The sequence below is a fragment of the Elephas maximus genome, chromosome 10, assembly GCF_024166365.1.
Source record: "Elephas maximus indicus isolate mEleMax1 chromosome 10, mEleMax1 primary haplotype, whole genome shotgun sequence".
In the NCBI taxonomy this organism is placed as follows: Eukaryota; Metazoa; Chordata; class Mammalia; order Proboscidea; family Elephantidae; genus Elephas; species Elephas maximus.
The window spans coordinates 5,199,549-5,218,700 of record NC_064828.1 but is presented as its reverse complement, the minus strand read 5'-3'; the positions used below and the strand labels follow the sequence as shown (position 1 = coordinate 5,218,700).

The 19,152-nt window shown below is 39.6% G+C and overlaps 1 protein-coding gene across 1 annotated transcript in view; it reads right to left on the bottom strand.

Moving 5' to 3' along the window:
* The window catches only part of ATP8B4 (ATPase phospholipid transporting 8B4 (putative)), a 370,299-nt gene that overhangs the window by 7,401 nt on the left and 343,746 nt on the right, over window positions 1-19,152 (bottom strand). The window contains exons 26-28 of the mRNA XM_049897713.1: window positions 16,449-16,694; window positions 3,518-3,656; window positions 246-376 (exon numbers count right to left, since the gene is read on the bottom strand). Of these exons, the coding sequence (XP_049753670.1) occupies window positions 246-376; window positions 3,518-3,656; window positions 16,449-16,694 (516 nt within the window). The remainder of the gene's footprint in view (window positions 1-245; window positions 377-3,517; window positions 3,657-16,448; window positions 16,695-19,152) is intronic.

Genomic DNA, 19,152 nt, shown 5'->3' with positions numbered 1-19,152 from the left:
ACCCAACTTCTTATTTAAAACTCTCCACCCACATTCAGTTTAGGCACCTCTGCTCATTTATACTCACAGGGCTAGCACACTGAAGATGTTAGCAGTCTAATATTCTCTGATGTGCTGCCATGCACCTGATCATGGGTATTTCATTAGCCCTTCCCTGAACAGTCATTCTCCAATCAGGCAGAGAAAGACACCATTCCAACAGCCAAGAACCAGCCCAGAAAGTACGCATGAGCACTGCAACATACCTGATCACTCAGGGTTGGGTATAAATCAACCTTCAGAAATCTGAATGCCACCACAGGCATAACTGAAGCCACTGTCGTTAAGAGAACAACAAGCCAGAAGCATTTCTGAGTCAAGGAATGCCGTGCGTTTCCTATCATTAAAGAAGAACATACATTGTGGTCATGAATAGGTCTGAATTATTGAACTAATAGGCTCTTTATTCCTGTAAGAACTTTTTTGAAATTGTGAGGTTTGGCCTACCTAGGAGTGCCACTGGATATTTTCCCCAGTATGCTCAATGGTAAGAAGGAGAAAGCAAGAGTGGTCGGATCACCCTTGGGAACTGCTTAGCAGCCTGATCCCTCGGGGACTGCCAGCCCAAGCCAAGCATTCTCTGATCCAGGCTCAGTCCAGCTTTACTCATGAGACACAATCCTCTCATTCAGCCTCAAGGCCCCCTGGCTACAAATCAACCATTAATTTTGAAAGGCATGTTTACTCTTTTTTTTTTTTTAACTTTTTTTGTTGTTGTAAAAAATATAGATAACACAACATTTGTCAACTCAACAGCTTTCATGTGTACAGTCCAGTGAGACCAATTACACCGATCACACTGAAGGCACATTTACTCTTACTGCCTCTTGAATAAAAAATATCCTATCAAAAGTGCACAGTTTACATTGTGGATGCAGGTACAGTCTCATATAATGGTCTTGATGACTGGCTATGTCAAAAAGGCTGAGCTTCAGCTACCGCAGGGCCAAAGTTTTAAATTGCAGAAAACCTGCTTCAAATCGACTTGCTAATCTCCCCGATGTTCATTCAGTTCATCAGGGTTCCAGGGAGACAAGCAATGCCCTCACTGGGAGACTGCTGGAGCAGCATCCAGCAAGCCTGAAGCCAGTTTCCTTACTTTGTACTCACACTTCATATACTGCAATGTTGGTTTAAACAAAGCAATAAGGGTCAGTAAGGCAGTCAGACATATTCCATGGAAAAAGCCAACCCTACTCATATCACCATAACACCATTTGTCCCTGTTGGTTTTCTAGGGACTCATATGATACCCCCAGAATTATCTAGGTCCCTTCTCCCAACGCTCAAGTGTTAACATCATTCAAATGGGTTTTGGGTATGAGGGCTTGGCTACTGATTGATATGTTTGCTTTTCCTGGCTTTGGAGGGTGGAATCTGCCTACCAAAGAGCAACTACTTCCAGTTGCCTTCAGACATGGGCAGAAACAAACTTGACTCAATAAATTAAATGTCTCTTTGAGCTCCTTGAATCTCAGTGCCTGCAGGCATGGCTGGAAAAACAAGCTTCACTTTAAAACCACACTCCTGCTTGCTGTTGGCTACTAAGAAAAAAAAAAAAATCTTTTTTCCTAAACCCCAGTGTTGATGTAACTTTTGAAAAGTCTCACTGGAGCTTAGTAATTAATTCCTGAAATGGCATGTGCTTTGCTGAAGAGAGTGGCCCCCACACAAACTACTTTCTCCAGTTGAGAAGTTCCAGTCTCATTATGCTTGTTAGAATGGTTTTAGGACTGGAATAATTCTGATGAATGCACTGAACTTCAGATTTGGCAACAACACCAATAAATTTTTTTAAAAAAAATTAAAAGAAACTTAAAAATACTTATGTCTTTCCTAATATGCTTATTCTTGTTCATAACCCACATGTCTCTACATGGTTGGAATCTTTCAGTCAACTAAGTATTAATATTACATATTTAGTACCAATGGTGCAATTTAAAAATTTCTATGTACATATCACTCATAGCGACTCATAGAGACCCTATAGGACAGAGTAGAACTGCCCCATAGAGCTTCCAAGGCGCGCCTGGTGGATTTGAACTGCTGACCCTTGGGTTAGCACCTGTAGCACTTAATCACTACACCACCAGGGTTTCCGAGTTGGAATCGACTCGGCGGCACTGGGTTTGGTTTTTTTTTTTTGGTTTATGTACATATAGGGCAAGGCAAAAGTTGAAGGATAATGTTCTTAAGCGTATGTGTGCATTTAAATGGAATTATAATCTCAGGTGACTTTATATCAACGGAAATGATTGCTCCTATTTTGCTTTCCACATGAATCGATCTTCTAACAACTGTTTTTCTAGACTTAGTTCCCCAGCTAAAAACCCCGAAATCCTTTGCTATTGAGTCGATTCTGACTCATGGTGACCCTATAAGCAGAGCAGAACTGCCCGATGGGGTTTCCAAGGCTGTAAATCACCACAGAAGCAGATAGCAACAGCTTTCTCCCATGGAGCAGCTGGTGGGTTTGAACTGCTGACCTTTTGGTTAGCAGCTGAGTGCTTAACCACTGCACTACCAGAGCTCCTGTTTCCCTAACTAGTGGATGAAAATATATCAGGTTTGCCTGATTAAGCTCAAGAAGGTTGACTTTTTATATCTCCCTTTTCTGCAATCTGCTGGGCTGAACTCAGAAACGTAACTCCTACCAACATGTCTCACATACACAAACTTCTAAGGAAGTATATTAATACCCCCCTTGTATCAAGCATAATGACCTTTGCTAGGGATCGTTTTGAAATGTGGAGTGCAGAGATGTACTCTTTGTAGAAGACGCACACTCTTTGCAGAATCATAGAATCTCAGAGTTTTAAAGGATTTTAAGGGGCTCTTTGCTCCCCATCTGGCACGCAAAATCCTCCAATGTTCTCAACCAGCAATCAAGGTACATTTGTTTGAATAATAATAATTACCATTATCACGGTTAACATTTATTGAAAAGTACTATGCGTTAGGCTACTAGCTAAGCTCTTTTCATACATCATCTCATTTAATCCTCACAGAATTTCTATGAAAATAGAAACTATTAACACCCTCTAGTTTACAAGTGAATATATTAAGGCAGAGAAAGGAGTAGAAACTAAATGAAAGTAAATTCCATGGTTGAACTTTTGCTGAAATGTTGGTGATTATTTGGCAAAAAAGTGACATTCTAGTGTTCTCTATCTTCCCTCTATTATACATGAATTTTTCACAGGCCTTGTGGCAGCCTCAACGTGTATGCTATGGCCCTTGTTCACAAGGGGTAGCCAACTATGCCTGGGTCTTTGGAAACCCACACGCTGCTATCACAATGATTCTTCTGCATCTTTTTTGGGCCTTTTCAAGTCTGGAAGCCTGAAGATGCCTGGATCAACGAACTATTAGAGATGGAATCATTGGTCATCCTCAGGCCCCACACAACCCAGAAAATAAGGTACAAAGACAAATAGCAGCATCAAACTGTTTCCACTAGACAGTAGGACTCACTTACCAACAAATGGAAACTGGTTTGGGAAGATGCCAAAGATGCCATTACTGTGCATGGTAAATAAAATGGAGAAATAAGTGGCAATGCTGCCCCAGATGAAGAAGTGATTAATGACAGTCCAATAACTGGTATCCAAGGATATCTGTAAAAAAAAATAAAATGTCAAGGGGTAATCTTTGAGAACTAAAACACTGTCATTTTCCTGAGTGATCAGGGGAGAACTACCCAACAGGCAAGATAAGTATAATGGTTACCTCACTTACCAGATCATATGTAGTGAACAATTTCACTACAGACTACTAAGAAAGCACAAATAAGCCTGTGCTTACCTTGCTTACTGGGTCATTGCCCCCATCAGGGACTGTAAATTTGAAGAAATTTTAATTCTGTAGGAAAGTGCTATGGGGTTGGGAGAGAGACAGATGACAGGCAAACCTAGAAGCAGACACTTTAATTTGGTAAAACAATGTGAAACTGTTGGCTACAGATGAGCTGCTAACCAAGATAAGTACTGTGCTTACCTTCTCTATTGGATAATTTGCCTTTATCTGATATACCCCAGGACTGCTGTATTCAACTCAAAATAGTTGCACCTGTTTAGCTGCCAGACTAACACTGGCATTCTCACTTTCTGCACAGTATGGGAGACTGCCTTAACTTTATCATTTCTGGGAGACAATGGGCTTTAGAACCAGTATCTCCTAAGCCAGAAAACTTAATTGTGCTTATGTGGAACCTGTACATAGACTAAGAGGCAGTTGTTCAAACAGAACAACAGGATACTACGTGGTTTAAAATCAGGAAAGGTGTGCATCAGGATTGTATCCTTTCACCATACTTATTCAATCTCTATGCTAAGCAAATAATCCAAGAAGCTGGACTATATGGAGAAGTACAGGGCATCAGGATTGGAGGAAGACTCATTAATAACCTGTGATATGCAGATGACATAACCTTGCTTGCTGAAAGTGAAGAGGACTTGAAACACTTACTGATGAAGATCAAAGGCTACATCCTTCAGTATGAACTGCACTTCAACATAAAGAAGGTAAAATTCCTCACAACTGGACCAATAAGCAACACCATGATAAACAGAGAAAAGATTGAAGTTGTCAAGGGTTTCATTTTACTTGAATCCACAATCAATGCCATGAAAGCAACAGTCAAGAAATCAAATGCCATACTGCATTGGGCGAATCAGCTGCAAAAGATCTTAAAGTAAAGTGTTAAAAAGCAAAGATGTCACTTTGAGAACTAAGGTGTGCCTGACCTAAGCAATGGTATTTTCAATCACCTCATATGCATGTGAAAGCTTCACAATGAATAAGGAAGACCAAAGAAGAACAATATTGAATATACCATCAACTTCCAGAAAAACAAACACATTTGTCTTGGAAGATGTACAGCCAGAATGTTCCTTAGAAGCAAGGGTGGCAAGACTTCTTCTTATGTATTTTGACATATTATCAGGAGGGACCAGTCCATGGAGAAGACATCATGTTTGGTAAAGTGAGGGTCAGTGAAAAAGAGGAAGACCCTCAACAAGATGGACTGACACAGTGGCTACAACAATGGGCTCAAACAGTGATTGTGAGGATGGCACTTGACTGGGCAGTGTTTCGTTCTGTTGCACATAGGGTTGCTATGAGTTGGAACCCACTCAAAGGCACCTAACAACAATAACATCTGCCAATCCATTATATCTGCCAAGGTTGGGGTAGAATCAGGAGATGAAGTGTTAAACTTCTTTCAAGTGAGAAATAGGAAAGCAGAGTGGTTTATTATTTCAGTTATTTTCCAATTTCCTCTCAAAGCTTTTCTGTTGGAAAAAAAATTCTGTAATGAGCAAATGCAATATTTTATAACCTGTATATAAAAATTTTTTTTCTTTATATAAATTTTATACATTTCATAAATTTTCATGGACCATTTTTACATATTTGTAAACTGTTTTACATTAATATTTCAACTTATTTTCATAATCCTTTCTCTTAAATTACTTAAACAATAACAAAGAAAATTCTTAATCCTCTTTGGCATAAAATTGAGAAACTAGAATTCATGTGACCTGGGAGCATGTTCACAGACCTTTTCTCTTCCAATAACTGTTATAGAAGTTTATCTTTAAAAAAAAGTCATCTGCTATTGGGGAATCAAGGGAACCACTGAGGAGTATGAACCCTTAAATTCTCCAGAGAAAATAGTAGTTTCGGGCATCAATATTTGTATCTCAGAGGACCCAAGTTGTCCAAGCAAAGGTTTGCATTTCTAGCCGACCTAGGGTAAGAGTTTTGGGCTGCTTGAAGGGGATCAGACAGATAGACTCCTCTCAGTATATGGACACAGACTGCCACTTGTCACTTGCAGTTTACTGTCTTTTAAAATGTTGCCCCATTCTAAGGATGTTGGCAACTTGGGTGTGAACTGCAGGGATTACAAGAGGACAACTTTTTCTCTCCTCAAGAGGTCTGAGTACAGAAAGCCCTCTCATCCAGGCCACAGCACAGAGATGCTGGTTTTCCAGTAGATTTAGCTGCAAGTAGGGCTTCCAACAAGTTCATTCTGGTTAGAACCTCTGCTGAGAATTTGCATTTCCACCCCAGATATACTGAATCAGGATCTACAGTTTAACGAGATCCTCAGGTGACTCTTATAATTTCCTGGGAACCTGTGAGAAATGCAATTTCTCAGCAGGGGTTCAATCCAGAACAAACTTGTCCAAAGCCTTGGCTGCAAGACATTAGACCAACATCTCTGACTTTACCTCCAACCACTTTTCAGTTCACAGCCACCAAGACACACCAATAGCCTGACCTGTGTGGGTATGAGTAAGCAAAGAAAAAAAACACAATCCATTCAAGAGCACTCAGCTAGAAAACAAGAACAGGTGGCTCCTATTGAAGCAGAACTAATAGAACAGGCGAAAACAAACCAAATCAAACCCTTCGCTATCGAGTCGATTCTGACTCATAGCAGCCCTACAGGAGAAAGTAGAACTTCCCCATAGAATTTCCAAGGCTACAAATCTATATGGAAGCAGACTGCCACATCTTTCTCCTGTGGAGTAGCTCGTGGGTTTGAACCACTAACCCTTCAGTTATCAGTTGACACTTAACCACTGTGCCACCAGGGCTCCTCATAGAACAGACAAACCTATGCTATAACAAAAAAAAAAAAAAATGTAAGAAGAATTCTTAAGGACATGCAATTAGGTCACAGAAAATATTTCTGGGAGAAAAAAGCATTATTTCTGAATTTTAAAATTCAATAGAGAAACCAAAAAGAATAGTCACTGATAAGAACTGAATTAATATCCTAGAAAAAAAATGAAAATAATATCTTTCAACAAACAGCAAAACTTGAAGAAATGGAAAACATGTCTAAAAAGATATGAGAGATGGATGGCAGAGCCACAAATAGCAGATCCATGACCCCAGAATACAAATAATGGGCATTCTAGAAGTCGAACAAGGAATAGAGAAGTAACGATCACAGAAATGACAGAAGAAAACTCTAAAAATAAAGATAAAGAACAGCATGCAGTTTCAGATTAAGAGGGCCCTCTAACTCCTAAACAAATTAGTAAAAGAAGATACATTCTTATGACATTTGTGAACTCCAAGGATAAAGAACATAAGCTTCTAGACAGAGCAGACATTACTTACAAAAGAAAGAGACTCAACCTAACAGCCCTGAACCTGGGATGCAGAGGGACAACGCTGACAAAGTTCTAATTAAAAAGGCTCTGACTCAAGAATTTTATGCCCTTTCAATAAGTCATTTAAATGTACAGACAAAGAAAGACAGTTTTCAGCTCAAAAGTATAATGTCTATTAACCTTTTTTGAAGAAATTAGTCAAGAAAATTACCAAAACCAAATAAAAATTAAATCAGAACAAAGACCTCAAAATAGTGGAAAACAAAGAATATAAGAAATGGTGGTGAGCCAAGGCAGGGCCAAGATGGTGGAGTAGTCAGACGCTTCTGGTGATCCCTCTTACAACAAAGACCCCCCCCCAAAAAACAAGTGAAGCAATTATATATATGACAAGTTAGGAGCCCTGAACATCAAAGGCAAAGTTAGGAAATCAGGCTGAGTAGCAGGGGGAGAGACTGTTCAGAAGCGGTGAGTAGTTGCTGGACCTGACTTGGCAGGAACCGGAGTCCCTCAGGCATGATCCCCTGGCACGACAGCAGTGGGGCTGGCGGTGTTCGGGATGCGGATTCCTTAGCAAGAGACAGCGAGCCACACAGTCTACTCACACCTCTGGAATCAGAGAACAGTGCTTTTGCCAAAAGCTATGACTTGCATCTAATTTACTGTGCCCCAACGCCCAAACCGGCTTCAGAGGCAGTTGATTTCTCTGGGGGATAGGTTCTGCTGCATGCACTGAGCCATTCTCCCAGCCTTGGAGAAGGAATAAATTAACAAGTGGGGAAAAAGATAATCTGCCAGCTCCCCAGAGATAGGAACCCAGGACAGAAGCAGTTCCTGTCAAGGCACAAACAGTCCACGGACTTTGAATGCCTTTAACCCTGCATGGACTGTGTAGGCCCATTTCAGGAGCTTAGGACCTTGTTGGCAGACTGCAATGGTGTATGTGCCCGAGATCTGACTTTAACTGTTTCAGCTGTGTGGTGAAGAGCCAGGTTTTTGACTTTTCACACCATTCTGCCTATTAAACAGGGTCCTCACCTATCCAAATCAGGGGCCTGAGGACTGGTGACCCCACCCATGCCACCTAGCCACCTGCAACAGGGGTCCACAGATAAGTGGTGCCACCCAGTCCTTAGAACCAAAAGCACTGAGTACCCATGGTCCAGCTGCAGAACTTACCCACCTGTGAGCTCTCGGGAACAGGGACTCACTTTCCTCACGGACACTCAGGGGACTGTCGTCAACCCTGCCTTGCTCAGAGTGTGACCCCTGCTACAAACAGATACCTGTGCCTATACCAATCAATCACCCCTGCCCCTCTAAGGCTGTATGACAGAGCCTGTATCACACATTTGGTGACAGACTATTTGGACACGTGAGCTGAGTCCATACAATAAAAGTGAATGGACTCCTAGGCTCATATACCTGGTAACAGCTCTAGCCATCTGGTGGCAGGATGTTAGAGCTTCAGAGGTGCAAATAATTAAGCTAGCTCTCTCAAGCAGCCTATTTCGGCATATCAAAACAAAACAAAGCAAAAAGCTAGGATATGGTAAGCAAACATAAAATAAATTAATACAATAAATTATAGATGGCTCAGAGACAACAGTAAACATCAAATCACATAAAGAAGCAGACCATGATTGATTCAAGAAGCTCTCAAAATGAAGAATCAAGGAGTTTTCTGGATGAAGAGGTTTTCCTGGAATTACTAGAGGCAGAATACAAAAGATTAATTTACAGAACTCTTCAAGAGATCAGGCAAAATGTAGAACAAGCCAAGGAACACACAGATAAAGGAGTGGAGGAAATTATGAAGCTTATTCAAGAGCATAATGACAAATTTAATAGTCTGCAAGAATCCAGAGAGAGACAGCAGTCAGAAATTTAGAAGATTAACAATAAAATTTCAGAATTAGACAACTCATAGAAAGTTGGAGGAGTAGAACTGAGGAAACCGAAGTCAAAATTAGTGAGATTGAAGATAAAACACTTGGCACCAATATAGTCGAGGAAAATTCAGATAAAATAAACCCTAAGAATCCTGTGGGATTCTATCAAGAGAAATAACCTAAAATTGGAGCACCAGAACAGGAAGGGGGAATAGAAAATACAGACAGAATTGTTGAAGATTTGTTGGCAGAAAACTTCCCTGATATCGTGAAAGATAAGAAAATATCTATCCAAGATGCTCATCGAACCCCACATAAGGTAGATCCCAAAAGGAAGTCACCAAGACATATTAAAATCAAACCAAAGATAAAGAGAGAATTTTAAGAGCAGCTAGGGATAAACGAAAAATCACCTACAAAGGAGAGTCAATAAGAATAAGCTCAGACTACTCAGCAGAAACCATGCAGGCAGGAAGGCAATGGGATGACACATATAAAGCATTGAAGGAAAAAAAATCGCCAGTCAAGAATCATATATCAAGCAAAACTGTCTCTCAAATATGGAAGTGAAATTAGGACATTTCCAGATAAAAAAAGTTTAGGCGATTTGCAAAAACCAAACCAAAAATATAAGCAATACTAAAGGGTTAAAGGGAGGTCTCTGGTTAGAAAATCAGTAACATCAGATATCAACCCAGACTAGAACACAGAACAGAGCAACCAGATATCAACCCAGATAGGGGAATCACAAAAATAAATCAAGACAAAAAAATGCTCAAAACAGGGAAACAGTGATGTCATTATGTAAAAGGTGACAATATTAAATCAATAAAGCAGGGCTAAAAAATGTAGTCATAGATCTTCCATATGGAAAGGAAATCAAGATGACATAAAGAAATAAAAGTTTGGTTTAAACTTAGAAAATAGGGGTAAATATTAAGGTAGCCACAAAGGAGACTAACAATCCTACACATCAAAATAAAATACAAGAAAAACATAAAGACTCAGCAAAAACAAAATCAACAACAAAAAGAAAGAAAAGACAATATATACAGAAAAACTACTCAGCACAAAAAATTAAGTGTAAAAAAGAAACTATCAACAACACACACACACACAAAAAGACATCAAAATAACATCACTAAACTCATACCTATCCATAAGTACAATGAATGTAAATGGCCTAGATGCACCAATAAAGAGACAGAGAGTGGCAGAATGGATAAAAAAAAAACCCACAATCTGTATATATGCTGCCTACAAGAGACACACCTTAGACTTAAAGGCAGAAACAAACTAAAACTCAAAGGATGGAAAAAATATATCAAGCAAACAACTCAAAAGAAGCAGGAGTGGCAATATTAATTTCTGACAAAATAGACTCTAAAGTTGAATATACCACAAAGGATAAGGAAGGACACTATATAATGATTGAAGGGACAATATACCAGGAGGATATAACCATATTATATATTTATGCACCCAATGACAGGGCCTCAAGATACATAAAACAAACTCCAACAGCATTGAAAAGTGAAATAGACGGCTCCACAATTATAGTAGAAGACTTCAAAACACCACTTATGGTGAAGCACAGAACATCCAGAAAGAAGCTCAATAAAGACACAGAAGATCTAAATGCCACAATCAACCAACTTGAACTCATACACATATACAGAACACTGCACCCAACAGTAACCAAGTATAGTTTCTTTTCCAATGCACTTGGAACATTCTCTAGAAAAGACCACATATTAGGTCACAAAGCAAGCCTTAGCAGAATCCAAAACATCAAAACATTACAAAGCATCTTCTCTGACCATAAAGCCATAAAAACAGAAATCAATAACAGAAAGAAGAGGGAAAAGAAATTAAACACTTGGGAACTGAACAACACCTTGCTCAAAAATGACTGGGTTACAGAAGAAATTAAGGACGGAATAAAGAAATTCATAGAATTCAATGAGAATGAGAACACTTCCTATCAGAGCCTTTGGGGCACAGCTAAAACAGTGCTCAGATGTCAATTTATAATCAATAAATGCACATCCAAAAAGAAGAAACGGTCAAAATCAAAGAACTATCCATACAACTTGAACAAATAGAAAGAGAGGAACAAAAGAAACCCTCAGGCACTAGAAGAAACAAATAATAAAAATTAGAGCAGCATTAAATGAAATAGAGAACAGAAAAACAAGTGAAAGAGTTAACAAGACCAAAAGCTGGTTTTTCAAAAAAATTAGCAAAATCAATAAACCATTGGCCAAACTGACAAAAGAAAAATAGAAAAAAAAAAAAAAAAAAACAGAAGAGGAAGCAAATAACCCAAATAAGAAACGAGATAGGTGATATCACAACAGACCCAACTGAAACTAAAAGAATCATATCAATTACTATGAAAAATTGTACTCTAACAAATTTGTAAACCTAGAAGAAATGGATGAATTTCTAGAAACACACTATCTACCTAAACTTGCACAAACAGAGGTAGAACAACTGAATGAACCCATTACAAAAGAAGAGATTGAAAAGGTGAAAAAACAAAACAAACAAACAAAAAAACTCCCCAAAACAACAACAACAGAAGCCCTGGCCCTGACAGCTTCACTGGAGAATTCTACCAAATTTTCAGAGAAGAGTTAACCCCACTACTACTAAACATATTTCAGAGCATAGAAAAGGACAGAATACTCCCAAACTCATTCTATGAAGCCAGCATACCCCTGATACCAAAACCAGGTAAAGACACCACAAAAAAAGAAAATTACAGACCCATATCCCTCATGAACTTAGATGCAAAAATCCTCAACAAAATTCTAGCCAAAAGAATTCAACAACATATCAAAAAAATAATTCACCATGACTAAGTGGGATTCATACCAGCTATGCAGGGATGGTTCAACATTAGAAAAAATGATTAATATTTTTTTTTTATCATATAAATAAAACAAAAGATAAATACACAATCTTATCAATTGATGCAGAAAAGGCATTCGACAAAGTCCAACACCCATTCATGATAAAAACTCTCAGCAAAATAGGAAGAGAATGGAAATTTCTAAACATATTAAAGGGCATTTATACAAAGCCAACAGTCAACATCATCCTAAATGGAGAGAGTCTGAAAGCATTCCCCTTGAGAATGGAAACCAGACAAGGATGCCCTTTATCACCACTCTTATTCAACATCGTACTGGAGGTTCTTGCCAGAGCAATTAGGCTAGATAAAGAAATAAAGGGCATCCAAATCGGTAAGGAATAAGTAAAAGTATCTCTTTTTGCAGATGAGATGATCTTATACACAGAAAACCCTAAGTGATCCTCAAAAAAACTACTGAAACTAATAGAAGAGTTCAGCAGAGAATCAGGATACAAGATAAACATACAAAAATCAGTTGGATTCCTCTCTACCAACAAAGAAAGGTCAAAGAGGAAATCGCCAAAATATCATTTACAATACCCCCCAAGAAGATAAGATAGTTAGGAATAAATCTAACCAGAGACATAGAAGAACTATACAAAGAAAACTACAGGACACTACTGCAAGAAAACAAAAGAGACCTACATAAGTGGAAAAACATACCTTGCTCATGGGTAGGAAGACTTAACATCATAACAATGTCTATTCTACCCGAAGCAATCTGTAGATATAATGCTATTCCGATCCAAATTCCGACGACATTCTTTAATGAGATGGAGAAACAAATCACCAACTTCATATGGAAGGGAAAGAGGACCCGGATAAATAAAGCATTACTGAAAAAGAAGAACAAAGTGGGAGGTCTCACAGTACCTGATTTTAGAACCTATTATACCACCACACTAGTCAAAACAGCCTGGTACTGGTACAACAACAGATACATAGACCAATGGAACAGAATTGAGAACCCAGACATAAATCCATCCACATAGGAGAAGCTGATATTTGACAAAGGCCCAAGTCAGTTAAATGGGGAAAAGACAGTCTCTTCAACAAATGGTCCTGGCGTAACTGGATATCCAGCTGCAAAAAAAACGAAACAAGACCCAGACCTCATACCACGAACAAAAAATAACTTGAAATTGACTAAAGACCTAAATATAAAATCTAAAATGATAAAGATTATGGAAGAAAAAGTAGGGACAATGCTAGGAACCCTAATACATGGCATAAACAGTATGCAAAACATTACTAACAAGGCACAAACACCAGAATAGAAACTAGATAACTGGGAGCTCCTAAAAATCAAACAGTTATGCTCATCCAAAAAGGCATCACCAAAAGAGTGAAAAGGTTACCTACAGACTGGGAAAAAAATTTTGGCTACGACAGTTCCGATCAGCGTCTGATCTCTGTAATCTACATGATACTGCAAAAACTCAACTACAAGAAGACAAATAACCCGATTAAAAAATGGGCAAAGGACATAAGCAGGCACTTCACCAAAAACGACATTCAGGCAGCTAAACAGATACACGAGGAAATGCTCTCAATCATTAGTTGTTACAGAAATGCAAATCACAATTACAATAAGATACCATCTCACTCCAACAATGCTGGCATTAATCCAAAAAAACAGAAAATAATAAATGTTGGAGAGGTCGCGGAGAGACTGGAACACTTTTACACTGCTGGTGAGAACGTAAAATGTTTCAACCACTTTGGAAATCGATTTGATGCTTCCTTAAAAAGGTAGATATAGAACTACCACTCGATCCAGCAATCCCACTTCTTGGAACATATTCTAGAGAAATAAGAGCGTTCACATGAACAGATATATGCACACCCATGTTCACTGCAGCACTGTTTACAATAGCAAAAAGATGGAAGCAACCAAGGTGCCCATCAAAAGATGAATGGATAAATAAATTATGGTATATTCACACAATGGAATATTACAACGATAAAACGATAAAAAAAAAACAACGATCAGTCCGTGAAACACTTCATAACATGGAGGAATCTGGAAGGCATTATGCTGAGAGAAATTAGTCAGTTGCAAAAGGATAAATATTGTATGAGACCACTATTATAAGAACTCAAGAAATAGTTTAAACAAAGAAGAAAATATTCTTTGATGGTTACAAGGTGGGGAGGGAGGGAGAGGGGAATTCAGTATATAGACAGTAGACAAGAACTCTTTAGGCGAAGGGCAAGACAACACATAATACAGGAGAGGTCAGCACGAGGGGACTAAACCAAAAGCAAAGAAGTTCCCTGAATACAACCGAACACTTCGAAGGCCAGACTACCAGGGGCAGGGGTCTGGGGACCATGGTTTCAGGGGACATCTAGATCAACTGGCATAACAAAATGCATTAAGAAAACATTCTGCATCCCAGTTTGGTAAGTGGCATCTGGGATCTTAAATGCTAGCGAGCGGCCATCTAAGATGCATCAATTGGTCTCAACCCACCTGGAGCAAAGGAGAATGAAGAACACCAAAGACACAAGGTAATTATGAGCCCAACAGACAGAAATGGCCATATAATCCAGAGACTCCATCAGTCTGAGACCAGAATAACTAGATGGTACCTGGCTACAACCGATGACTGCCCTGACAGGGAATACAACAGAGAATCCCTGATAGAGCAGAACAGTGGATGCAGACCTCAAATTCTCACAAAAAGACGAGACTTAATGGTCTGACTGAGACTAGGGGGACCCCGGAGGTCATGGTCCCTGGACCTTCTGTTAGCCCAAGACTGGAACTATGTCCAAAGCCAACTCATTCCCAAAGGGGTTAGACTGGACTGTAAGACAGAGAATTATACTAGTGAGGAATGAGTTTCTTGGCTCAAGTAGACACATGAGACTACGTGGGTAGCCTGGAGGCGAGATGAGATGAGAAGGCAGAGGGGGACAGAAGCTGACTGAATGGACACTGAAATACAGTGTGAAGAGGAGGAGTACACTATCTCATTGGGGGAGAGAAACTAGGAGTACATAGCAAGTACATAAGTTTTTGTATGAGAGACTGACTTGATTTATAAACTTTTATTTAAACCACAATTAAAAAAAAAAAAAGTAGATTCCAACTCATGACTCTCCCACCCCCATGTGTCTCAGAGTATAACTATGCTCCACAGATTTTCAATGACTGATTTTTCAGAAGTAGATCACCAAGCCTTTTTTCTGAGACACCTCTGGGTGGGCTCAAACCTCCAACCTTTTGGTTGGCAGCCAAGAGCATAACTGATCGTACCACCCGGAAACTCTACTGGAATAACAGCATGTAAAAAAAAAAAAAAAAAAAAAATTATGGGCAAGAAACAGTTAAAAAAAAAAAGAAGATATATAAGAATATTAACACATTTCGTTAAAATAAAAATAAAATAAACCAAAAATTCTCAAAGACCAGTTCACTAAAAACATCTAACGCTTATCATATGTCATACCTGTAATGCATTTTCCAAGGGACATATTACCCTTACTTAAAAATAGCATATAATACTATAGACAGTTTGAAGAATTGTCTTCCATTTGCTTTTTCCTTCAGACATTGGTCTGTTATCTCAGTTATTACCTTCTAAATCTTTTCTTGGAGCATCAAGTAAAAGGCCTGTCCTGAAGGCAAATAAGCTATTAGCACGTCCTACCCACTGCCCTCTCCACCTGAAACAAGAATCCAGAAAACTGGAAATGTACTCTGAGGACAAGGAAGAGATCACCTCATTCTCTAGGCTGGGACTATGAGAGTATACACAGAGTTTGCTCAATAATCCAAAGGCGACAAAACAAAATAGAGGTCACATTGCTTGCTGTATCTACCCAGAGCTATAGATCTTAAAGGATCATAAGCTTGTGTGCACTCTAACTCAGTATCTAATGGTGCTGACCACAATCGCCATTGAAAGGAAATGAAAATGTAACTCAAGAAACCTGATGAAAGAAAGCCAATGGAGAACAAACTATCATCCCCACCAGAAGAGCATCTCTAAATTTGGGATTAAGATATGCCACTGATATAGCATTGAACATCTTTAATAATTCCACAGAAATGTATTACCAAATATATTTTAGCTCACTATAAAATTGGAAGTTGTTAATTCCTCTAGAAATCATGAGGACTTTTTCTTTCTGTTATTATTGGACAATTTTGCTTCTTAGAACACAAGAAGGAAGTAGTATAATCATTTCTCTTTATGCCCAAGCTGAACAACTCATTTATTTTCAGGTTTCTACTAAATGGAGCTTCTGGACATCTTATGCTAATCCCTGTGTCTGGTAATTTATGTTAAAGCTTCCTGTTTCCATCTCAAAGTATGTAATTAAAAAGAAAACAGCAGCACTTCTTTAGGATTATTTGTTTTACTAATAAACAGACAAAATCAGCCAACATTGAAATACGATTTTTAAAATTGTAAATCCACCATGTTAAGATGCTTTCACCGCCAAGGTTACCTGCACACTGACCACGATGACCAAAGACGTGGCCATGGTGACTGTAAACGACTGGTAGTCGGCTATGTGCTGGCCATCTTCTCCAGAGCCATTGTAAAAGGCCCCATAGGGGATGAAGAAAAGGGCTAATGAGGTGTAGATTCCATGCGCCACACAGATGAAAAATTTACGCTTGTTGAAAAGTAGATTTAGCTGTCCAGGTCCGTAGAGCTGGGGATAGTTCATGCTGCTCTGGTCACTTACATCCTGTAAACAGAGCGTAACTTTAGTAGAGCTGGGGATAGCCCATGCTGCTCTGGTCACTCACATCCTGTAAAAAGAGGGGAACGTCAGCAGAGGGGAGTTGAGGAAAACCAGAGAGGCCTTGTAGTCCATGTCTCGGGGACGAGTAGGTGTGCCCTTTAAGCATGCCTTAATGTACACTTCTCACTAAGCCAGAGCAAGGCATTGTCTTGTTTTCATTCCCACAATAACCCCGAAGATAATAAAATGACCCCTATTTTACAGATGAGGAGCTTAAGGCTCAGAGAGACGCATGAGAGGTCACACAGAATCTTAAGTACTTGGCTTGACTTGAACCTAGAAAATTGACTTCAAATCAAAGGTTCTTTCCTATACTCTGCTGAGTTGATACCCCTAAACGGCACGCATGCTCCCAGAAGTCCAGCCCGTTTTATGTTCCAACGGGCCCTGGTGGTGAACTGCAAAAGCAGGGAGTGCTCCTGACCAGAAGGTGGAAGCAGAGAGCTGTGGGGTGTGAATGGGCAAGTCCGAGTTGCCAGCCTTTGGGGAAGGTGAGCAGGAGGGGAACAGGAGAAGGAGAGAATTCCAGGTGAGATTCCAGATGGGAGGAGGCCTGAAACTAAAGACTTGGGGTTTAAGTGTTCTACCCAGGGAGAATTACAATGGCAGTTACCAAGTATTCAGGATGAGTAATTTGGACAGAGTGAGAACACATCACACTTAGCACTAAACAGGTCCTGGAAGAAAGTAAAGCAGTGCTTCTCAGACTTAATGCTCTCATCTGAGAGCAAATTCTGATTCAATAGGTGTGGGGTAGAGCCTGAGACTCTGCATTTCCAACTAACTCTCAAGTGATGCTGAAGGTCCCTAGATCATGCTATGAGCACCAAAGCCAAAAGCCAAGAAACAAAATGGATACCAAGGATTGACCACTGTGGATACTGGAGGATCATGGGTAGAGGAGATGCAGCCGAAGTGGGAGCAACACAGATGGTGAATTCGGGGGATAGATGAGGCTTCTCTTCTTGCTTGTGGGTGGTGCAAGTCTCACTGAACTGGGCCCCATAAAGAATACTAGCAAATTCTCTTCAGGAAGCCCTGCTTTGAGGTGCTGTTGGGGTGCTTCCTTCTCCGGTCCAGTGACTGGTGGGGTTAAAACCAGACAGTGCTGAGTTCAAACTCTGGCTCTGCTGTTTAGCATGTGTGTAGTCTTAGGCCTGTCTGAGCCTCAGTTTCTTTATTTGTCAAATGTAAGCAACACTACCTCCCTCACAGGGCCACTGTCACAATGAAATGCCTATGTAAAGTACTCAGCAGAGTGCTTAGCACATAAAACTCACTGCGATAGAGTCGATTCCAACTCATAGGGTTTCCAAGGCTGTCTTTACAGAAGATTACCACGTCTTTCTCCCACTCTTGGCACATAAACCCCCGCAAAAAACCAAACCCGTTGCCATTGAGTTGATTCCTACTCACAGCGACATAGTAAGTAATAAATACAGATGGTTCTGTAAATAACAATAAATATAATAGATGGTAATAATAATAGTAAAACCGTTGATGTTGCTGAATGCCATCGAGTCAATTCCCACCCATAGCAACATGTGAGATTCACATGTGACAGGTTTACAGAAGCAGATCAGGAGGTCTTTCTCCTGTAGACCAGCTGGGTGAGTTCAAACTGCCAACCATTTGGTTAGCACCTGAGCACTTAACCGTTGTGCCACCAGGCTTCCTTAGTAAAAATGTAACAACCTCAAAGTCAAGCAGCCTGGGCACTGGACCTAGTTCTGTCACTTAGGAGTTACGTGGCTTTAGGACAGTCACTAGAACCTCTGAGCCTTAGCCTCCTTGTTATAAAATGAGTGAATCCATAGATGGCCACTGAGGCTCTTCCAGCATAGCATTTCATAGTCCTGTGATCAGCTTCAGGGCCAAAGCTGACGGCGGGGAAAGGACAGGGAGAGACTTTCAACTTGATTGCAATAGGGACCTTATTATTATTATATTTTTTTTTTCAAATTGCACAATAACTATCTTTTCCCAGAATCTGCTTTTCTTTTTATTATTTTATTCCACATTCTGGGCAGCTACAAAGCACCAAGAAAAGAAACACTTGTAAACACAGGCACTTGGAAATGAGCATGCTTAACCCTTTACATCTAAGGTCTTCAGGAGTTCATCACTTTTTGTAGAGTTCTACAAACTCTGTTGTTCACAAGCTGCCCCTTTTACATACGAGAAGTGAGACTTAGAAGTGACTGAGAAGCCAGCAGAATGGAGCAGCAGAATGAGCTCATAATGTGAAGATTTATATTTTGCAACATAAGGCTTTGGGCCAGAAAATGGGGCCCAGAAAATGGGTCCAAGAACAGCCTGGAGAAAATCTGGTCTCCTTAAAAATACTTAAAAAACTTTTTTTTTTTTTTTTTAAATAATACACTCTAATTGTGCCATGGAA